This window comes from Myotis lucifugus, unplaced genomic scaffold (genome assembly GCF_000147115.1).
Source record: "Myotis lucifugus unplaced genomic scaffold, Myoluc2.0 scaffold_1, whole genome shotgun sequence".
Taxonomy (NCBI): Eukaryota; Metazoa; Chordata; class Mammalia; order Chiroptera; family Vespertilionidae; genus Myotis; species Myotis lucifugus.
In genome coordinates this window covers 880938-905868 of record NW_005871049.1, presented here as the reverse complement: position 1 = coordinate 905868, position 24931 = coordinate 880938, and the positions used below count along the sequence as shown (strand labels likewise).

Here is a 24931-nt window from a genome sequence, read left to right as displayed (position 1 = left end):
TAAAATAAGAAAAGTTTCCATAGATGTTAGATCATTATATCTATGAATCCTGTGTATACACCCACACAAACATATCAATTGAGCTCTTTTGTTTTATTTTTTTAAATATATTTTTATTGATTTCAGAGAGGAAGGGAGCAGGAGAGAGATAGAAACATCAATGATTTGAGAGAATCATTGATTGGCTGCCTCCTGCTGCACAACCCCTGCTGGGGATGGAGCCTGCAACCTGGGCATGTGCCCTGACCAGGACTCAAACCACCATCTTCTGGTTTCGTGGTTCAAAAGTGGATGCTCAACCACTGAGCCATGCCGGCCGGGCGAACTCTTTTGATTTAGAAAGATGCCAGTATTGAATATTGAAAAAAACAATTCTATCTATCTATCTATCTATCTATCTATCTATCTATCTATCTATCTATCTAAATAAATAAATCTATCTATCTATTTATCTATCTATCATCTATCTATCATCTATTTTTGAAGAGATAAAAGATAACTAAATACTTATGGCATTAATCAGAAGATGGGAAAAATATAGAGCTCTTTTAATTAGAGGTGTAATTAAGAGTTAATTCCTTAAGTAAAACTGTTAAATTCTTGGTTTCTTTCTTTTAGGATTTCTTTCCCTTTTTGTTTTTTGTTTTGTTATTACTTCTTCCCCTATAGTTCCCTATATGGATCAGAAAAATGGATCATATAATTCTGCATCCATAATTTTAAAACGGCAGAATGATTCCATTTAAACTTGTCAATTCAAGGATACCTTTATAATCACACATGAAATATTTCTAAATTGATTGTTTGTTGCCTTGAATTTCATTTCTAGAAATTCCCAGAGCAACGCCATATATAGCTGGGAAAATCAATATGGGCCACCAAGGGGTGAGAATTTGAGTTATCAAAGAGAACAAAAAATCCTTCTTTTACTATTTCAAAGGAATCTTAAATAATGTCAGCAAAAATGTATCAAATTTTTGGAATTTATCAATTTAAAATACCTTAATGAAGTTATATTAAAAATGTAAGTTAGAATCATAGCAACAGAAGAGAATTAAATGATTTTTGTTGTTGTTGTTAATCCTCACTTGAGGATATTTTCCGTTGATTTTTTAGAGAGAGTGAAACGGGGAGGGAGAGATAGAGAGAGAAACTTTGGTGTGAGAAAGACACATCGATTGGTTGCCTCCCGCAAGTACCCCGGCTTGGGCAGGGGATTGAGGTGCATGCCCTTGACTGGAATGGAACTGGAGACATTTCAGTCCGTGGACCAATGCTCTATGCACTGAACCAAACTGGCTAGGGCAGAAATAAATGATTTTTACCAATGTTTTATGTTTCCCTTTCAAAATTGTTTTTCTTTTTAAACAATAGGTTTGGGAAGTGATTATTTTCCTTGGAACCCAAAATTTCAAGAATGGAATATTTTATTTGGTATTGAGTGTTTTTATACTTATGAAATAGGAATGAGATCTTCATTAATTTACTGTGATAAAGACTAAAACTTTTTTTATAAATTAAAATAGTCATGAATTTGACAGGGTTTGTTGAGTGCAGACATATACACACTCACTACATTTTATATATTTTATATGATCTTGATGAGCCGCAATTTGTTGGAGAAAGAAATTTTCCTTTGATGTTAAGCCACAATTTGTTATTAATATATTAACTGCAGTTAGTTGGATCATGGTGTTGGAGGAGAATGTCCCCAAGATCACCCTGAGGTTCCATGATTTACTAAAGGACTCACAAAACTCAGCAAATCAGTTTAACTCATAATTATGGTGTATTATAGCGAAAAGATGTAGATAAAAACCAGCAAAGGAAAAAGGCAGGGGGCAGGGTCCAGGAGACATCTGGCACAAGCTTCCACTTGCCCTTGCAGACAGTGCTGAACGCTCCCAACCACAGTGTGCGAAAACATGCACAGAGGATTGCCAACCGGAGAAGCCAACCTGAGCCTGGTATCTAGGGTTTTTACTAGAGTTTGGTCATGTAGGCCTGGCTGACCACCCACTAGGCAGGACTTCAGTCTCCATCCGCCTCAGAGGTCAAGTTGGCTCAAGTCCTCCCCTCAAGTGACATTGCTTGTATAAACTAACCACATAAACAAAGATCCTCCTACCAGGCAGGGTATCCAGAAGCTTAAAGGTTACCTCCCAGGGCCAAGCAAGGACCAGACCTTTCTTTGGAATGTGGAGGTTTTGGACCACCCAAACTCGTGGAGTTAACTCTTTACCGCACATTTACACAATAATTTTGATGTCTTAAAATATATTTCTTAGGTTGTTAAAGGCTATCTAGCAAAAATAATGTCTTCTGTTATCAGCAGGCATTGCACTAAATCCTGGGTGTCCTTATCTAATCCAATCTCATGAAAATCTTGAGCTAAGTATTGTTATTGTCTGTTTACAGATGAGGAAACTGAAGTTAATAGAGATTTTTTTTTTTAGCATTTTTTTTGTTTGATATTAAGGACATCCTTTTTGATCAAATATATTGTTAAGATTTCCTCTTAGTTAATTTAATCTTGTTTTTTAATGTTTTTGACCAATAGATATTTTTAGTAGTCAAATCCCATATTTTCTTTTATTATTTCTTCTATAGCTTTTTGCAATTAGAAGGGCTTCCTCATTATAAAATTAGGGGAACACATTTTTATCCAGTTTTTTTATATTTTCTTCTCTCCTTTCCTTCCAGCCACTTAACATCTAGAATTTACTATAGTGTATGTAGTGAAGTTCTTGCCATTAAATTTTATTTTCACAGTAATTGCTCAGTAAATGACCTTGCTATTCAAAATATGGTTGTGATGTGATAAGGAGCGATGCCAGAATACAGATGGTATATTTCCGTAAAAAAGAGTTCACCTAATGGCAGCCGGGGCACAGACCACACTCTGAGCAACCCTATCACATGACACATTCACTCTAAGCCAGTGTTGCATAGGAAGTCACATTTGAGTTGCTAAAGAGTAATCTTTTAATTTTAGCATGAAAGGTGGTCTGTTCTTGAATCCTATATTTCTGTCCTCATATATTTGTGAAGAACTTTTAGACACAAATCCTGGATGCAATCCATTCCAAAATAATAAGTTGTTCTTTTGTACAAATATTTTGTGGGTGTTTGAAATTGTTTTGTTATATAAATATATACCACATATATATGTAATATATATGTGGTATATTTTTCTTTTTTGTTCTTTATATTTTATATCTATTATACATATCATATCCTCTTTTCTTTAGGGCCACAAATATTTTAGTCCTTTTTGTGAATTCCATCCAAAAGTAAAATAACCCTTTTAATATTGGGTAAGCTTTTACTAAAATAATTAATTATTCATTTTAATTAATGACCTAAGTTTTCAAATTAAGAAGTTAGAAAAATAACAACAAAAAGCAAAAGGAAGAAATCACAGAGTAGGAAACAATAAAAGAAAAATGCAATAAAATTGAAGACCAAAGCTAAAATTAGATCTATTAAAATGTAAATAAAATTGACAAATATAAGATCGATAAAAAAGTTCATAATTCAACCATATTAGAAATGAGCAAAGGAGGCATAATACAGATGACAAAGATATTGAAAAGATACTAATATACAAAATATTTTCATGGCAACAAATTAAGAACAGGGGATCCCTGGCTGATGCATCATCCCATACACCAAAAGGTAGGGGGTTCAATTCCCTGTCAGGGTACATACCTAAGTTAAGGATTTGATCCCCAGTCAGGGCATGTACGGGAGGCAACTGATGTATGTTTCTCTCTCGCATCAATGTAAATGTTTCTCTCTCTCTCTCTCTCTCTCTCTCTCTCTCAAATTAGTTTTAAAAAAGCATATCTTTGGATGAAGAAAATATAACAAATTAAATAAAAAATTTTAAGAAAATCTGAGAACATAAAGCTCTATGATTAAAGAAATTGAATCAGCACTTTCCCAAAGAAAACACCAGATTTAGACATATGAATCGGTTTAGAGATAAATAATACTGATATTAATCTAATTTTTCTAGAAAATGACAGAACATTCCCCAACTCATTATTTGAGGCTAATATTAATGTAATATAGAAATTAGAAAAGGACAATTATAAGAAGGAAAATTACAGCAGTTTTTATCTGAAAATGATATAGAAATGTCAAGAAGACCTTTTTCAAATAAAATAGCAATGTATTAATAAACAAAGGTAATATAAGGGACCAGAGTTGCCTTTTATATCAAGATAACAAAAGTCACATGTTTATTATTTTAAAATCTTAATCCCCACACTAAAAGATTAAAGGTAAAAACTACACCATCTCAGTAGATACAGAAAAAGTCCAATAAAATAAAATTTACTCATATATTTACCAAAGTTAATGGGAAACATCATTCTTAATGGTGAAATATTAGAAATTGCTTTTACAAAGGAAAAACCAGGGTCTCACTATACCTGCTTCTGTTATGTACTGGTGGTCCAAAGAAAGACAGCATGACAGAAAAAATAAAAAGTGTAGGATGAGAGTGGAAGACAAAGGTATTTTAATTTGCAAATGATATGATTGCCTACATAAAAACATGATAGAGTGTACAAGTAAAGTATGGAATTAATTGATGAGTTTAGTAAGATTATTGGATAGAAGATAAATATACAAAAATCAAATGTCAGAACAAAAATCCAAAATATCACTTTAAAAAAGGATATTATTTACTCTAGTAAATAGGAAACACAAAGTACTTAGAAATAAATCCAACAAAATATAGGAAACTCTATTCCCCTATTGAAATGCATTAAATTATCCCTGGCTGGTATGGCTCAGTTGATTGAGCATGATCCCGTACACTGAAAGGTCATGGGTTCGATTCCTGGTCAGGGCATCTACCTAGGTTGCAGGCTCAGCCCCCTGTACAGGAGGCAACTCATTGATGTTTCTTTCTCTCTCTCTCTCTCTCTCTCTCTCTCTCTCTCTCTCTCTCTCTCTCTTTCTCCTCTCTCCCTCTCCCTCTCTCTCTCTTTCTCTCTTTCTCTTCCCTCCCTCTCCCTAAAAAACTTAAAAAAAAATGACTTGAGGTTCCTGGAAACTTGAGGTTCCTGGAAACTTGAGGTTCCTGGAAATCGCAATAAATATACCATCACAGCTTCTCTTATGGAAGTTGGCAAAGTATTTCCAAACTTTATATATAGATGCAAATTGCCCCCAAATAGCCAAAATATTGGAAAAGGAATAGATGAAGATGGAGGCAAAGACAGAGGAAGACGGGGAGGAGAATCATCCGTGAATCTTGGACTATTATGGAGATCAAGGACTATTATGAAACTATGATAGTTAAGACATTTCGACATTGATGCAGATATAGAGAGTTAGAGCAAGAGAATAAAATGCAGAGTGTGAACAGGGTTAGTGTTATATATGGAAACCCGAGGGCTAACCGTGGTGCCATTGCAGACCAGTAGAGGTAGTTGACTAGTCAGAAATATGTGATGGTGCACCTGGTTTTCCACATGGATAAAAAGGAAATTAAATACCTTCTTCATATCATTCCTAAAAATCAACTTCAGGTAAAATAAAGAGTGATAAATCATAGATAGCACTTTTAAGAGAAAACATATGAGACTATCTTTAGGACTTCAGGGTTGAAATGATTTCTAAAACAGCACACTTTTTGTGAGTCCCGTTTTAGAAGACAGAGGAATGAGATCTGATAGAGAAGTCTGACATGGATCTCAGGATTGGTCTTGTCCAAATTTCTTATTTATGTGATGTTTCCTTTAATACTTAAGTTATATTAGATTGCATAACACACGCATAGACACATACATCTATAGTATGTATAAACACATCATAACATATTTGTTTTTATGAAAATATTTCATATTTTTATAATGAAAATAAAACTAGAAAGGAGTGGCAAAATGAGCATTATTTGTGTAATTGGAAAACTCAAGGCAATCTAAAAAATACCTATTATAATAATAAAAATGTTTTATTGGCCTGTTACAAAACTACATAAAAATTTTTGCTTTCCAATGCATAAACAACAGCCACTTGAAAACTATTAAGAAAGAAAATATAATAAATGTATATTAAAGATAGCAAAAAATAAAATAAAAATTTAAAAGATAAAATACCTAGGAATATACTTACACAGGAATGTACAAAACTTATAAAAAGAAGAATTTATAACTACACAGAGAGTCATAAAAGTGGTTTAAATAAATGGAAAGACATTTCCTGGTTTGGAATAGGAACAGTCAATATTATAAAATGACAATTATCTATATATAAATGTAATGTGATCTGCCCAAAAATGCAAATAGAATTTTCATTTCTTTTTTTTTTATTAGACTTACTGATTATAGAGTCCATATGGAAAAATCAACATAAGAAATTCCTTGTTAAAAAAAAAAAGAATTGGTGGGAGGGGAAGAGTGAATGTTATCAGATACTACATTTCATAGTATATAAAGCAGTTTGTGCTTATGCTTGAATATGCAGACAAGTCAATAGAAGAGTAAAAAGAATTCCATTTATAAGCAGGAAATGCTGTGGAAATGCAGTATATACTAAAAGCTGCACCTATAATCAGTGGAGGAAATGAATTAGTCAGTAACAAAAGTAATAGGAATTTGATTCTGTACCTTAGACATTACATCAGAACACACCAAAATGATTCTGTACATTGAGATATTTTGTTTTGTTGGCTTTTTTCTTTCTTTCTTTTTTTTTTTTTAGTCTAATAGGGAATGTCTATTATTCTAGATATGAAATCTATAAACACTCAAGGACAAGTCATAAACTTAACAACTCAAAATTAAATAATCAGAAAAAATATAATAATCAGAAGATAAACCACTAGCAGTGAAAGTATTTGCAACATATGACAAAGTAATATTTTCCTTAATATAAAAAGAGCTCTTACAAATCAATACACAAATGACCAAAGTCCCATTTGAAAAATGGCAAAGAATATAACCACACAACTCATAGAGATGTATCCAGGGCTTATATAAAATAATTTTAGCATCATTCATAGAATGCCAGATCAGACCACAAAGCAATTCTACTTTCACCTCTCAGATTACATAAATCTGTACAGATGAATCCATACTTACTCCCACTATAAGGACCAGTTGCTTCCCTTGGCAAGAAAACTTCCTGCTCCTTCCCCTCATTTTTTTACACTTCCTTAGATCATTTTTCCAGCGAAGTACTCCATGGGTAGGCTAAATCCCTTAATATGTGCTTTTAGAGGTCCTATGTAGTTTCTGTTTCTAATTTTTTCACAGATGCTGCTTTACATTATATGTGTGATTGATTATTTGATGTCTGATCGGAGTGTGCTTCCTGAGGACAGAGGCTGTGTCTTGTGTTGTGTATTGTTGTTGTCATTTAACATTGTATCTCTAACACCTTTCATATGTGCCCAATAAATAGCTGTTAAGTGATGTTTTGATAATAGTGTAAAGTGAATGAAAAGTGTTGGAATGTGTGGGAAAACATATTACATTTTTGAGAGGAGTATAAAGTGGTGCACTATTTTTGGAGGCCATCTGGCAATAGTTATCCAAATTTAAATAGAGGCCTGGTTTTGACTAGTTTTAGCTCATTTTGCCAGCTTGAGTATAGCACATTTTAAATTATAACTTAATTGATATTTGTTTTTCTTTGTTTACTAGAGTGATTAGACATCTCATCTTTTTCTGATTTGCTAAATTTAGCCCCATTATGTAAAAATAACCAATAATTATAAGGACTTAAAAATGGTCACTATTTTACGTTATTAAAACTTTATTTTTTGATCATTTAGTATCTGATGGCTCACAACTTTCTTTTCCTAACTATAAAAAGTGCCCTTTTAAAAATATGTCATATTCTTGAAATAATTCATTCTATGGGCATAAAGTTGTGGACAGAATTGTTTGTCTTGAAATCAATACAGGGCATGGTTTTGTAATTTGACATTAGCACATTTATAAGAATTTATATTTGTAATGGTGTCTGGAAAATGAAAAAAGCTCAACCTGTGGGTCGCGACCCCTTTGTGGGTCGGACGACCCTTTCACAGGGGCCGCCTAAGACCATCGGGAAACACATATATAATTACATATTGTTTTTGTGATTAATCACTATGCTTTAATTATGTTCAATTTGTAACAATGAAATTGGGGTTCACGACAACATGAGGAACTGTATTAAAGGGTCGCGGCATTAGGAAGGTTGAGAACCACTGCTCTAGCAGATTTCTATATTTTTACAAATTAAAAGAAACTGCGTTAAACATACACAATTTATTCACTGAGAATCTCATATGATAATTAGATTGCCTACTTTTTAGAGATGCTGAGTGGAGAAAATTTTATAAGTTAGGGGAAATCTCTTAACAAATCATGTCATTAAAACATACAGCATTTTTGATATGAGCAAAACACGTGTTTTAGGGTTTTATTTTTCTTTTTGAACTAGGGGGAATATATATTATTAATATATATATTATTAAACTTTGGCACAGGGACATGGCTTTTCCACTAAATTGGCAATTCAGGAGTTTGTTTTTTTTTAAACGGAGAGGCTAATGAGGTAATAAATATGCAAAGTTAGCTCCTTGAAGGCAATATATATTTGGGACACCTGCTAAAGTTTTATACCAGAGTACCAAGAATATTTATGGCCCGGCCGGTGTGGCTCAGTGGTTGAGTGTCGACCTATGAACCAAGAGGTCATGGTTTGATTCCTGGTCAGTACACATACCTGGGTTACGGGCTCGATCGATTGCGGGAGGCAGCCGATCAATGATTCTCTCTCATCATTGATATTTCTCTCTCTCTCTCCCTCTCCCTCCCTCTCTGAAATCAATAAAAATATATTAAAAATATATGTCTGTGACTAATAAGCCTTTGAAATCAATGAGATTTACTCACGTACTCTGCTGGATACTGTGCCAAGGATAGAACCAAGGGCTAGGTTATAAGTTTGCATCTTCAGACATCGGCATTTCTGTGATTGGCACCAATAATGTTACAATTTCTTTAGCTGAGACTTCTGAAACATTTTTAACTCTTTCTTCCCCTAATTCTTTCCATAATCAGTTGCCACATTCTCTTCACTCTTCCTCTGAAATAGCTATCTCATCTGTCCATTCCTTCTCCTGTCATTCCTCCAGGTTTGGACTATTGCAATATCTACCTCACTGGTCTCCTTGCCTTGCATGTCATCTTTCTGATCTATCTCACTCATTAGTGGTCCTCATGGTCCTCATCTTCAGTTTAGAAATCTTTATTGCCCTTTACTATCTAATGAATGAATTCCAAATTCCTTACCCTTAGGTTCTTAACTTTTATAGAGTGGTCCCAATCTACCTTTCTGACTTTATAACCCACTTCTCTATTTCATGAATGGAAACAGTCCATAATTTTCAAATTTTTTGTCTTTATTAATGCTTTTGCTTATCCCAACTCCGAGCCCTCCTTTCAGTTTTACTCACCCATTAACAACCAACATAAATGCTGTCACTCTCGGGAAATTAGAACTGAAAGTTCGGCTGGAAATATATTTTCTTTTTAAATTTGCCCTGTTTATTATAAATACCACTCACCACTTAGTTTCTAATGTGTACTGATTTATACTGCTATCTTCACACGCACACACACACACACACACACACACACACACACTCCCACACACCCTACTAGATAGCAATCTCTCTGAAAATAGGATTTCTGTCTAATACATTTTTTCTCAGCACGAAATTGAGTGCATTGTACATTATAGGCACTAAAACATTTGTTGTGTGAATGAATAAACATTTGTTGTACAAAATATTTATCTTTTGGACAATCATCTTGAGATACAGAGTAGAAGGTAATTGAATTCTAGAAGAAGAGAAGAGGAATTAGTTTTCAAAGAATGCAATTGCCTGACTGAGTAAAAGAAAATATGACTATACAAATAACTATGGTAAAATATTTTTCCTTTTTGGTACATGCTATTTGGAATTCCTATATAAAATAAGCTGTGGAAATAAAATAGTTAAACTATGTATTGGTTATTATAAGTCTACTTTGAAGTCTGGTTGCAAGGTCCTATCCAATTAATTCATGCAAGTCCTAACATCATGGGTTTTGAAGGACCAAATCCAGCAGTTTTAGCAATAGGACCATTGAATCTAAAATTCTGCTAATTCAATAAGAAGCTAGCATATGCCCCAGGAGGCATCCTGCCAAACATAAATTTGGCTAGTCTCAGCTTGCTGCAGGAGTACTTTTTAGAAGAGAATAAAATATTTGCCTTTTATTTTGCATTGGTATGCATCAATAGATCTACTAGAACTAGAAGATGTATTCTAAATGGAGAGTAGACAGACAGTAAGAAGTAAATAAGAAATGAAGATAAAGGCAATGCCTCCTCATCTAGGATTATTAGGGTGGGAAAATATGAAATAATAACAGATTGCTGTAAGTAAATAAAAATAAATATACTCTTACCTCTGGAAATCCATTGCTCCTTAAAATGTTCAAAATTAATTATTCTGTTAATAATGCTCCTTAACCCACTGGAATTGGGAATGGCTACATGTAAATTTCCTGCCCCCACATTTTACTCTTTAGAATTCCGTATGGCAGAATCACAAGTATCTTCTAACACACATGCCTTAATTAGTGTTAGAAACTACTCATTGGGCAGATGAGAGAGAACGTGTATTAGGGAAATGCAGACTTGGACCTGAATTCTTGTTCCAGCTATTCACTGAATGAATGTTAGGCAAATCCATCTGTCTGAACTAATTTTCTTCATCCCTAAAATTTGGATACATTTTCCTTTCAAGGTTCTTTATTAGATTGGTAATGCCCTAATTGCATGGCGCAGTTGTTAAGACATAATACAGAGTGAATGAATAATAAGAATAATTAGTCATATTATAATTTTTTACGAATGCTTTTATGTAAAATTGAGCTTTTCAGCTCCAATGGCCGTACATTCAAGGAGTGATTTAATATCCTTCTGAATTCTTATTGGATTGGCAGGCAAGTGAGCTTATTATGGAGAGTCTTATAGATCACGAATATAGCGTTTGTATTTGATACTTTATTTAGGCCATGATACCAGTTATAGTTACAAGGAGTTTGTCCAAGTTAATAGTGATAGTGGGACTTGAGCCAGTATAGATGTGGCTGCACTCCCACACGAGGTTCTCTTCAAATGTAGGTTTGTATGCCATGGTATCATAGAAGAGGGAAAAATCACCCAGCTAAAGAATAACCTTACAAGAATTGGTCTGTTTGCATTTCTCTAATATATACTGGTAAATGTATGCTCTAGAGCAGGGGTGGGGAACCTTTTTCCTGCCAAGGGCCATTTGTATATTTATAACACCATTTGCTTAATATAATTCACTTCACATAAATGCATGTTGCTATGAAAAAAGCTCCTAGATTTATTGAATTTGAAGTCCCGCCTGCAGTTGCCTTGGCAGGACCAGACCAAATGATTTCGTGGGCCGTATATGTGGCCTGTGGGCCGGATGTTCGCCACCCCTGTTCTAGAGTAAGGCAAGCAACCTTGATTGAGCAGAATATCTGTAGACTTTTCAGGCTACGGTTTCTCTAAGCCAGTAAGAAGCCACATTAGTTTCAACTTTTCATCACATTTACAGAATATTTAGTTGTATTGTCTGTAGACATTTATTTAATTAGGTAGATTCAAGGAATTAAAAAGAAAATATGACAGTTCTTGGTCTCTGAACACAAATTCTAGGTGATGATAGTTTATATATATATATCACTTAAAATTCACCAGAAATAGAAGGTAGTTCTGATATATCTTAATTGCCATATATTTGAAGGGCACAGAAGTTTAGGATTGTGAGAAATATACGCTAGGATTTTTGAAGCGTCCTTTATGCAGGAAAAAGGTGTTAAAATTGAGTTGTATTTATAAATACAGATAAGCGGGGGAAAGCACTCTGAAAGGAAAGCACTGTGCAAAAGGTAAGCTGGAATGAACTTTTCCTGTGAAAATTAGATTGAAGTCAGTTTGCAGATTGTTTGAAAAACAGGATAAGAAGATCATTGGTTCATCTGATTGGTTCAGTTGGCCGGGCCATCATCCAGTACACCAAAAGGTTGTGGGTTCGATTCCTGGCCAGGGCACATACCTAGGTTGTGGTTTCGATGGATCCCTGGTAGGGTCGCTTGCAGGAACAATCAGTTGATGTTTCTCTGTCTCTCTCTTTCTCTTTCCCTTCCTCTCTCTCTAAAAATCAATAAGCATATCTTTAGGTGGGGATTTTTTAAAAAGTCCATTGGTTCTCTGAATTTTAAGTAAGAATTATCTATAAAATGTGTTAACTTAGTTTTTTGGGCCTTATCTCTAAATATCCTCTTGCAATCAGTTGGAGTAGGGCCCAGGAAGCTGCATTGTCACTAACCCAACATCATCACGCCCTCAGATTCTGATGCACACAGTTCACATTTTCAGTAAATTGCTTGTCAAGGAAAATGAAAAGATTTTGCCTAGGAAACTAGTTTGTGTATTAATGTATTCCTAAGAAACTAAAGTAATTAAAGCAATGTGAAGAGCTAGGGGGCAGGAGGTCAGTGAAGTAGACATTACAATCCAGGAGTGAAGAGAATTAGCACTTGTCAGGGTTGACAGTAGTAGTAGTGTGAAGGGAGGGAAGAGAGGAGAGTTTTAAGGAATGTAGAACTAACAGGATCCAGGCATTTATTAGCTGCTTAAGGGTAAGAACTGTATCTTATTCATTTTCATGACTCCAGCTGTGTACCCAGCATATAGTGGGTTCTCAACCAGTGTTTGTTGAATTGCTAGGTAAGCCTGTTACATAATACACAGCAAAGTAATAAGGAATCTTTTTGTATTTCTATTTTTTAAATAACCTCTAATTTTTTTTTACTTTGTTGCTAACTTGCTTTTAATTGGCTTTTGACTTGCAATAGAGGTACATATTTAATTGTTTTGTGCAAGCTGAAATTATTGAAATAAAATATGAAAAGTAATGAAAATATCTTGTATTTTTAAATGTTAGTCTTTTTTTCCATGAACACACAGCAGTGGACTTACATCAAATCAGATATAGCCACTGAATTGTATGACATTAAATGTGATTTTGCGGAAATGCCATCCTCTTCCAGTTAGATATTGCTATAATTAGTTTCTTTTAAAAATTGATTCTTCCATATATTATGTGGCTTTTAGTGGGAAATAATGTATCATGATAAAATGGTTAATGTGTTCAACACAAACTTACTCTTTTAAAATATTGATCTTTTAAAAATTATCCAAAAAGTGTGAGTGAATTTATATATGTTCTCTTCTGTAGCTCTTTAACCATCAAAGGGACCATCTTCCCAACCCGAGGGCCCCTCCCTCCAGCTTTCCCCAGGATATCACACAACTGCCTGGCAGGGAGTTTTAAACAAGTTGAGAAGTTTTATAAGATAAAAATATTTTTTCAGTTGACTTGACAACCATGTACAATGTTAGTGGAGAGTTTATTTGCCCAAGGCTCTTTGTCAAAATGAATTTAAACTGAGATTATTAAAATGTAGCTCAGTCGCACAGTGTGAGGAGAAGTGTTGCTAATGTCTCACTTCGAGATGCATACAACTTGGTTGTGGGACTGTATGTGCATTTCTGCTACCACAGAGGAGACATTTGTAATATGAAACAATAAATCATTCGCACTAATTGAGAGTTTTGATCCAGAAAGAGAAGCACCTCCTCTTTTTAAAAAAAAAAAATCTCTAATTTTGGTGGTTTAGAGGTCTCTCAACTTGACCTTCAGACTGCCTGGGTCTGAGTCACAGCTCCACTATGAATTAACCTCAGCGCCTTCCTCATCTGTAAGATAGAAGTCATGATAATGGAAACATTATGAGGATACTGTGAGGAGTAAATGATATCATCATTGTAAATGATTAATATAGTGGCTGGAACAGATAAAGGTTCACAATTAATTGTCTTATTTCACATGCGGAGAATCAGGACTAAGCAATGTCTCCTGATGACAGGTCCAGATGCGTGGTAAAAAGCCCTGTCCCAATTTAATGATAATCTTTTTTTTGTTACAAGTTAAATAGCTTTAGGAAAATTTAACTAATGGTAAACAATGCTTGAATCACCAGCTCTCTCCGTGGCTGTAGCTAATTTCTTACATGAGAATCAAGATCCCAAAAGGAAAACGCTCATCTGGATGAGAAGTTGTAATCTTCCCAATTTAGAAAATCGCATTACACTACTTCGGGAGGATGTCCAAATTGCCAAATCTTGGAAGCAGTTCCTCTTCTTCTCTCAAATGGACACATTATTTAAGAAGTTTTATTATTTCTGAGAAAGATCAATTGTCTTTCAAAAATAGTAGTATTTGTGTATGGTTCAGAGGACTGCACACCACCGATGGAGGGGCCGAGCGTGTTCCATGTGGCCAGTGCCTATTGTTAGGAGAGTCACCCGGGACACTGCTCCGCTGGGCTCTGTGGTGGAGGGGACAGCGGTGCTGGCAGGGGCTGTGTCAGAACCGTACATTTAGAAATGCACTGAGGATTCTTTATCCATCCAAGAGATTGTGCCATATTTGCAATTTCTTGTTTTAATTTAACATTGGAACAAAGTAAGTTCTTGTCCTTATTATGTTCTTGGTTTTCCTTAAGTCCACAACTTTCAGCAAAGTCAGCAAATACAACTGCTTACCTTTAATGATTATCTCTAATGATGTTTATCGCTTTGTGTTTTTCGACAAATTCAAACAATAAGCTATATTTCTCTGATTTACTGCCCCAATAAAAAGAATAGTTATGAATTCCTACTATAATCCAGCACTGTGCCAGGCATTGTACATCATCCCCATGCAAACGTCACAGCCAGTCAGTAAAGTATTTTAAACAGATGAGAAAACAGAGGCACATTTATTTCTTTATTATTATTTAACTTGCCTCTGTTCACATGAATAAGGAGATACAGAATTCAAATCTCTAACTCCAACATTTTTCACTCTACCCCTAGTAACTGAGCTGGCCCATGCCTGCTTGACGGCATCTCTTATTTTTCCTCTTTGTTTTCAAAGTATGAGAAACATACATCTTCTTATTCTCTCTATTAATCATCTTATTAATGTGTGTTGATACAGGCCCTATTTAAAGGCATTAATTAGACTAGGAAAGATAAATGTGATTCATCATATAGCTAATTTTTTTTAACACTAAAAGTGAAAAAATGATATTCAATGAAGTGTTTTTAGTTTCATTTAGACTATAATTTTTATAGTCTTCAAAGATAGGAAACATAGTGAACTTGTTACTCCATTACTCTTATTCATTAATTAATTCCATCTATAGAATTTTCTTTCAAAATATATTGAGTATAATAATTTTTATTTAAATTCTTAATTTATCTTAATGAAAATATAGTTTGATAGTCTTGAGAATTTTTTTATTTGAGAAAATGCTGTTTACTTGTGTTTTTTCTTAGCAACTTCTATCATAATTCTTTTATTAGTGTTTTAAAACACTCTATAGATATTCTTGTTATTCACAATTTTTCATTCTGAAAGGCTATTCCCTAGATCAAAACACAGTGAGAAAAGGGCAGTTTTTAGACATACTCAATTTAAAATTATTTTAGTACATTTTAAGTCAGATTTTTAGAATGGAATTCCAACCTAACAAAACAGATTCAGAATTCAACAGGAAAACTAAAGACGGCCATGAATGTCGCTTCCCAGAGACAGTTTGTGTTATCTGAAGAGTGGAAGAAGATGGTCCAATGAAGCACACAGTGAAAATGATAGTTTAATGTGGTTGTGGATGTGATATAATGTATGAATAAAGGATCTCCAGTCAAGAGAAGGAATCTCAGTTGGCCAAATAGAAATTTACTACTTCTATGTGTCTCATACAAACTACCATGTGAAAAATATATCTATAGGTGACTTCCATATAGGTGAACTAAGCATATTATTTGCTAGGTTGATTGGGAAAATGATTTTTACTAAATAGAAATATAACAACATTTAAAAAAATCAATCAATCTGAAATCTGATTTTATTTTGAACTTTATAACAAATTTCTCTCCCATTATTGTAAGTCTTTAGCTGTTATTTAATTGCAGTTTTAAAAAAGCTAAAAATACTTATCTAATGTAATTTTAAAATTTTAATTATATTTCGAATCAGCATGGGCATTAATCATGACAATGACCACCCGTCATGTGCTGACGGTCTTCATATCATGTCTGGTGAATGGATTAAAGGACAAAACCTTGGTGATGTTTCATGGTCCCGATGTAGCAAGGAAGATTTGGGAAGATTTCTAAGGTACTGAGGTCACTTACTGTTGTTGTGTTATGAATGATTCTGTGTGCCTGCTTCCTCTGCCAGCCAGCGAAGGTGGCATGGCAGAGCAGGACACCAGATTGGGAATCAAGGCACTTGGTCCCAATTCTGGCTCTTCCACGGTCTCCTAGTGTGGATTGGGACATATTATTTAACCCACCTACTTCTTAGTTTCCACATTTTCAAATTAAACATTGGGCAAGATGATTTGTAAGGTTGAAAAATTATAAGGATTTAAAAAATCTGTCACAGTCTCTGATTCCCTCTTCAGAATTTCGCAGTGGGAACGTTCTCATTGCCCATCACTCAGCATCTCTCTTGTCATCACAAGGCACCACTTTAACCAGAGCTGCCCCTTTTCATTGAGATGCTTCTGCACCCTGACTCTTTTTTTCATTACTGCATAGTTTTCATCATTACAAATAGTCCTCGATTCTCCTCCTTTCCACCTTCAACAGCAGTAACACGTAGCTTTCACCTGGTTGGAAAAATAAGTGAAAAATATTATTGTTATTTTAATTTTCATTTTAAAGCCCATGTTCTTTAAGTATCCTTTTGATCATAAAAGAAGCAGCTGAAACAGTGGGCAAAAGTAGTAAGAGAGGGTTGCTTAAAGTATCCAAAAGTCTAAGTAAGAAAAATAGAAACACCTAGTTAGCTAATTTTACGGCACTGAGAAATTTAATTCATTTTTACGTACCATTTAAATTAGAAAGCCTATGTTTTCTGCTAAATCTACTAAAACACGTATTACATTGCCATAATTCTGCTCTGAAATATGTACAATATATTCTGTGCACGCTCTTTGTTGTGATGGGATAGCCATAGCGCTCTGAGCATGTCATATGAACATACCAGGTCACTGGAGCAGCAGCCCTAATGGGTTTCTAAGGAACATGGGAACATGTGTGATTTTGTTTGGCTGCCCTCACATGAATCAGGATTATGATAAAATTAAATGTCACCTCATAAATGGAAGTTGTATTACAGTGTCACGCACAAACATATTCGTACTATGCATACTCACTAGAGAATGCTTTCTATAGATTCTTTAAATCCCTGAATGTAGTTAATTTTTTACCTTCACACATTGCTTTTGGACAAGCTAATTTCTGAGTCTGCGCTTCTCTCGTCATCTTATAAATGTGTAAAATAGTAAAGCCATCTCAGTGTTATGTGGATTAGCTGAGTTAATCCAAAAAATTCTGTTATCTTGAACATTATTATCATTATTAGGATTATCTTGAATGGAAATGCTTATAAATAAAAGTCAGACCATATTTTTCATCTTATGAAATATTTCCTGTTGCATGCTAATGATAACAACTTTTTACAGTAAATTCAAAATTTTACACATATCTGCATATTGTCAGGTCAAAGGCCAGTAACTGCTTGCTACAGACAAATCCCCAGAGTGTCAATTCCGTGATGGTCCCCTCCAAGCTGCCAGGGATGACATACACCGCTGACGAGCAGTGTCAGATTCTTTTTGGGCCACTGGCTTCCTTTTGTCAAGAGATGCAGGTAAGGGTTGTATCCAGGTGGGATTTGTAAAGTGTACGTTCGCATTCATTGTTTAGACTTATTGATTAGAGGAGAAGAAGATGACTTTATTTTAGAGTTTGTGGCTCAAAATCACCCCAATCTTAGAAAGCAGGATTTTCTAAGACAGTGTTTCTCAACCTTGGCTGCACATTAGAATCACCTGGGAATCTTTTTAAAATCCTGATTTCTGGGACCCATCCTCCGGAAATTCTGTTTCTTTGTTATGGGGTGGGGCCACAACATTAGTAACAAAGAAACAATTTCCAGAGGATGAGGCCCAGAAATCAGGATTTTAAAAAGATTCCCAGGTGATTCTAATGTGCAGCCAAGGATGAGAACCACTGCTCTAAGAGAAGTTTTCTGCATTTTTCCCTGAGCACTTTGGCGCTGATAGAAATAAGGTGTGGGCATTTAATTAATAAGGAATGACCGTCGTTAAAACTTTTCCTTCTAAGCCACACTCCACTATGAGAAGTGGAAATATTGTTTTTTATTTATTTATTTTTATGGTTGACATGGTTACAGATGATTTTAGAGACTCTTAGAGCTAAGAGGTTGGACTTCTGTGATTTCAAAATCTTATTCTGTACTAACCTTGAAAATCATCATTTTGATCCCAAATTAGTGCAGCATGTAAAGTGTAGGAACTAGGTAGGTAGAGAGATAAATAGATAGAGTCGTTGAAGAGGTTACTTACAAATTCAGTCTCTGATCTGACAAATATTTATTGAGTTCCAACTACTTTCCAGACACTGCTCTGTGCACTAATAACACAGCAGGAAACAAAGACTCCCACCTTCATGGAGCATACATTTTAGTTGGGGAAACAGACAGAGAGCTAATATATATAATATGTCAGTTGGGGTAAGTGTTTTAGAGAAGTATAAACTCAGGTAAGAAGTATCGGGAATACAACCTGGATGGGAGCATAGGAATGGTGCTGTTTTATATAGGGTGATCTGGGAAGGCTTCCTGTAAAAGGTGACACTGCAGGGGTGGGGAATGTCTGGCCCGAGGGCCATGTAAGGCTGCCAAATCATTTGGTCAGGACCTGCCAAGGCCTTAGGGGTTAGTCAATGACATGCTTGACCAAATATAGCAGGCTAGTTTTTATGCTGATAATTTTGTATGGCCTGTGAATAATGTTATAAATATCCAAAAGGCCCTTGGCAGAAATAAGGTTCCCCAGCCCTTGTTTAGAGATTTGAAGGGTGTGATAGCAAGCCATGCATTTATCTTGGGGGGACTATGGCAAGAGGAAATGGAAAGCAGAATACCTTGGAATGGAGTTTTGACTATGTTTTAAGTTTAAGATGCTTATTAGAAATCCAAGTAGACATGTAAGTAGGTACAGGATAGACAGTGGCAGGAGGTATAACAAAAATATCGGATGAAATAGTTATTAGTTCTGCTTGTTAAGACACACACATATACCTTCAAGTGGATACACGTGGAATTATTGCACCTACCAACCTGCCATCTAGACTTTACACAAAAGAAATCTCCTAGAAGGCAAGTCCATAACATCAAAGGAGTTGTCACTGTACCTCTGGCACTAAAGAGAGTGCTCAATAAGTATTTGTTAAGTGAATAAATGAATCAGTTGAATGATGGAATAGTAATTCTAAATTTTCACTCAGATAGTTGATTCTTAGCTACAGACATACCTCATTTTATTGTGCTTCCCTTTATTGCGCTTTGCAGGTTTGTGGCAATCCTGTGTAGAACAAGTCTATCAGTGCCACTTTTCCATTAGGCTCAGAAGATGGTTAGCATATTTCAGTATTAAAGCACTTTTAATTACATTGTGTTTTAGACATGATGCTATTACACAATTAATAGACTACAGTATAGTATAAAAATGAATTTTGTGTGCCCTGGGAAACCAAAAAAATTGTGATTTGTTTTATTGCAGTGGTTTGGAACTGAACCCACAATATTTTCCAGACTTGTGGGTATATGACAAGATAATGTGAAAATAACCTTCTAAAATACTAATTTAACCAAATTAATTAATTCATTAAATTCAGTAATACATAATTCAATAAAATATTAATTTATGACTACATAAAAACCAATGGATAAGGTCAGACAACTTATGTTTCACAGCTTATACATGTTAATCAGGCGTCCTTACCACCATTCCATCTCCAGTTATAAATAACTATCAAGCTGCATGGAATGAGGATTCGTAGCAACTTTTCAACGTGTGTTTCTGGTAAAATGTTAGAGACTATGGCAGTTGGTCTATAGAATTTAAATTACATACTGCTCTTCCATACTTGTAAACATTTATACACAGGCACTAGTGACTCCAACATTACATACATGCTGATCTAATTAATGATAAATGTACCCGAAGACATAGCTGTAAAGATGCTTGAGAAACATCTTGACCTCCAGCAATAATAGCTCACTCTTCTGCATTAATATGCTAACTTCTTGGATATCCTTGTTCCTGAGCTCTGGTGCCTCTAGGCCATCTGGCATCTTATGGCTGAGCCAGCTCCAACTGCATCAAGTCATTATAATAGCTGCCTGTAATAGCCTAGCTGAGAACACAGATGTATGGATGTTTCCCTAGAAACAGTAAGAAGTGGCCACACAAAAGTTACATTTTTTTGAGTAGTAAGGAAGTGTGCTAAAATAATTGAAGACCTCCGGGAAACTTAAGGCTCTGCCTTTGCTTTTGGACAGGCACATTGTGAATTGTATACATACTACATTGTCTAGAAAACTTTCTAGTGTAATTGAATTATATGGTGACTTAAAAAAGTTACTTAGAAAGTTCATTTTACATTTCTCTAATACCAACTTGATACATCAAAATATGTAGGACTTCTAAAACCTCTCGTTTGATTCCTTGAACAGGCTGGCAGTGAGTTAAGGTATCCTATGAAGAATTCTAGAAGACTGAGTCACTGTGAGTTGGCATTGTGAAACTGCAGGGTCAACAGGAATTTGGACTTAAAAAGGCTTAACATGAAATTGCCCTCGATGGCTAGTAGTTATTTGAGCAATTCAAACAGCCTAATTGATAAATCATGTTGTCGAGATTGAAGTTGTAGATTTTATAAAGTCCTTCCTTCCTATAAGATCTGTAAAGTTATGGTGGGTTTGATTGGAATCAACAGGAATTGATTCAGCCTGTTTGGCCATCTAATCAAAGGTTCATCTTACCCTTTGAGTCTTAATGCTACAGTCTATGAGCACATGAGTTTGATGGCTGCTTATTTTACTGGATAATCTAGCTCTTTAATTTCTTTCCTCAGAACCATTTTTTCCCCAGGACTTCTTATGGACATGGGCTTTTATCTTTTAAGTCTCTTTCTTTGTAAATTGCCTATTTTCATTTTTGCCAATTTTTCAGTTTTATACTTTTCTTGCTGATTTGCAGTTATTTCTATAGTCCAGTTATTTTAAACAGTGTCATTTGTGTCTTAGCTTTGTATAGTATTCTCCGTCTTTTAATTTGAGGTGGTTAAATCCATCAAATTTTCTCATGGATTATGCTGTTTTTGTTTTGTTTTCCTTCTTCCATACTCTGCAATTAAATTTCACATGGTACATTCATTTTCTTTCAGCATACGTATTTCTTTAGAATTAAAGACATTTTGGATTTTTAAAAGATACCTTTTATTAAGTACATCTACTTTGTTGTACTGCAGTAAGATGAAGTCGTCTGCATGATGCCAATCCTTTAAAATTTATTGAAGTTTTCTGTTTAATGTAATATATGATAAATTTTAGTATTTGTTCTCAGTGTACTTAAAAGGATGTGAGTGTTCTTTAAAGTTCATTATCTGTCACTAGATCTTAGATGAAACATACTAATATTATTATTCAAAATATCTATTTGTTTGCTTATTTTAGTTTGATTGATCTATCAGTAACTAACAAGCATGTATTAAAATACCCAACTTTGCCCTAACCGGTTTGGCTCAGTGGATAGAGCGTCAGCCTGCGGACTCAAGGGTCCCAGGTTCGATTCCGGTCAAGGGCATGTACCTTGGTTGCGGGCACATCCCCAGTAGGGAGTGTGCAGGAGGCAACTGATCGATGTTTCTCTCTCATTGATGTTTCTAACTCTCTATCCCTCTCCCTTTCTCTCTGTAAAAAATCAATAAAATATATATATATATATATATTAAAATACCCAACTTTATTTATTTATTTATTTATTTGTCCCTGTAATTCTGACGGTTTTTTCTCATATATGTTGAGTTACATTACAAGGTACATGCACATTTAAAGTTTTTTCATCTGCTTGATTTGTTTTTCCTTTTCCATTTTTTAAAAAAATGATTTATGCCTTAAAACATTTTTGTCTGGCACTAAAATCACCATCCTGGCTAATATTTTCATACTTTCTCTTCAACCTTTCCAGATATAAATATAAATATGGATATTGATATGGCTAAATAGGTATGTCTACTAGAGAAAAGCTATTGCTAGATTTTATATTTTTCTGTTTAAAGCAAGTTATAGTTCTTTCAAATTTTTAGTCAACTGATTTAACATTTTTATGTTTATTGTAATTAGTGGTATTTTTAAAAATATATATGTTTTTATTTATTTCAGAGGGGAAGGGAGAGGGAGAGAGAAATAGAAACATCAGTGATGAGAGAGAATCATTGATAGGCTGCCTCCTGCACATCCCACACTGGGGATTGAGCCCACAATTCGGACATGTGCCTTGACCGGGAATCGAACCATGGCCTCCTGGTTTATAGGTCAACACTCAACCACTGAGCTATGCCAGCTGGGCTACGAAATTAGTGGGTTTTTTTAGGATTTTTATTGTCAACCTATTTTATTTTTGTGTTTCATTTTATGCCATTTTCCCCCTTTTCTCCTTTCTACTTTCAATTGGAGAAACCAAATTTCCTCTGCATTCAAGAAGTCATACATTCTTTATATGTTTTTATGTATATCAGTAATTGGTTTTTTTTCTTGCTAAATCATATTCCACTGGTAGATAAACTATTTTGTTTATCAATTCACCTCTTCATAGACATCTGGGATGTCAGCTGTTATGAGTAAGGCTACTCTGAACAATTGTGCAATGTTTGTGAGATTATTTATGTAGCAATGTTTTTATTCTGAAATATTAATACTTTAATACATTATATATTAACTGATTGAATTATTATAAACTGGCTTAGGAACTAGCTGTTTTTATAAATAAAGTTTTACTGGAAAATAGTCACCCCTATTTGTCCACATGTTCTCTTTGGCAGCCTTCAAGCTACAATGACAGTGTCTAATAGTTGTAACAGAATCCATATGGCCCACAAACCTAACATATATACTATTTGGCACTGTACCAAAAAATTTTGCTGATCCCTTTTACAGATGCTCTGGATTTTCTTTTATTCCTCCAAAAAGTTTTGTTTTCAGAGGCAATTAAGTTTGTTCGATTCAAACTGGAAACTTTGTCCTACCTACAGTGTACAGCTACTCATATCTTGAATAAGTTCACTTTTCCTTTATCTCAGCTATTGGAGCATGTCTCATGTCTGTATGGGTTGAGTGCCAGCTAATATCTCTACCTTTTAGGATTGTCCCTTCAGTTTTTTTTAAAAAAATGTTTTTATTGATTTTTAGAGAGCGAGGAAGGGAGAGGGATAGAGGGATAGAAACATTGATCAGAGAGAAACATCACTGATCGGCTGCCTCCCGCATGCCCCCTACTGGTTATTGAGCCTGCAACCTGGGTATGTGCCCTGACCGGGAATCAAACCAATGACCTCTTGGTTCATGAGGCAATGCTCAACCACTGGGCCACATTGGCCGGGCCCAGTTTCTGTCTTTACTGTTGCTTTAGCCACCTAATGTCATACCATGAGCATAAGCCACTATTAGGTCAAAGCTGCAAAGATGGTGAACTCAACTTGTGCCACACCTTCAGCTCCCTAAAAAATACACCTGCTTTTGTCATTCTCCAGAACCACCAGGAAGTTGCTTTTTGTTTGTGGTGGTTATTTACAGAAGGGTTTGTCTTCTGGGAACTTACTCCCCCGTTCCAGAAGGGGGATCTTTATATCTAGCTCTTTCATATGAAGGAATTCTGGATCATTTTTCTTTCAAATATTTTTAATAGTTTCTTCCCATTTTTCATTCTCTGGGACTTTATTAACTAGGTAGTGACAGTTCTCTTTTCTCTAAATTTGCTCTTACTCCTTCACTTTTTTATTTGTTGATTGATTTGAGAGAGATTTGTTGTTTCACGTATTTATGCATTCATTGGTTGATTCTTGTATGTGCCCTGACTGGGATCGAACCCACAACCTTGGCGTATTGGGGCAATGCTCTAACCAACTGAGCTACCGGGCCAGGGCCACACCTTGATTCTTTTTTTTTTTTAACACTTTCTGATGTGCTCTATTGCAACTTGCTACTTCATTTGTTCGTTTGGCATAGTCTACATTTTTCTTCCCATGTCTAGTAACTTCTGCCACTAGCAATCTTGAAGTATGTGGAGTCGGGAGGTAAAAGGAAAGACAAACTTATTTAACTGTTAGCAGCCAAATATCCTTTGTAAAGGGATAAAGTTTTGAGATATAAGTGAGCTAGATTTCTAGTATTTCTCCTACTAAAAGGAAGGTTTATAGTGATGGCTGAGATCCAATTATTGTTGCTTTATGTAGTCAATGTTTATATAGAATTATCCTCATTTTTATCACTCTCTTTGCTCACATTGCTTTTTAGTCCTTTGCTATCAGATCATATTTCTTCTTGAAGTACATCATTTTGAAATTCCTTTTGGGCAGTTCTGTTGGTAGTAAACACTCAGTTTTGTTTCCTGAGAGTCTTTATTTAACCTTTAGTTTTAAATAAAATTTTAGCTAAATTGGGGAGTCTATAATGACAGTTTTTTTTCCTCTTGCCATTTTTGATATATTATGTATTCACTTCCTAATGTTGGTATCAAGATGCCATCTTTGTCATTTTCCTAATCTTAAAAGGAAACTTTCAACATTTCACTGTTTTTTTATGATGTTTGCTGAAGATTTTCATAAATGTCCATTAATCATGAAGACAGTTCCTTCA

The 24931-nt window shown here is 34.8% G+C and overlaps 1 protein-coding gene across 1 annotated transcript in view; it reads left to right on the top strand.

Moving 5' to 3' along the window:
* Nucleotides 1-24931, top strand: part of ADAMTS19 (ADAM metallopeptidase with thrombospondin type 1 motif 19) — a 164822-nt gene that overhangs the window by 55315 nt on the left and 84576 nt on the right. The window contains exons 7-8 of the mRNA XM_006081588.1: nucleotides 16175-16315; nucleotides 17707-17857. Coding sequence (XP_006081650.1) covers nucleotides 16175-16315; nucleotides 17707-17857 — 292 coding nt within the window. The remainder of the gene's footprint in view (nucleotides 1-16174; nucleotides 16316-17706; nucleotides 17858-24931) is intronic.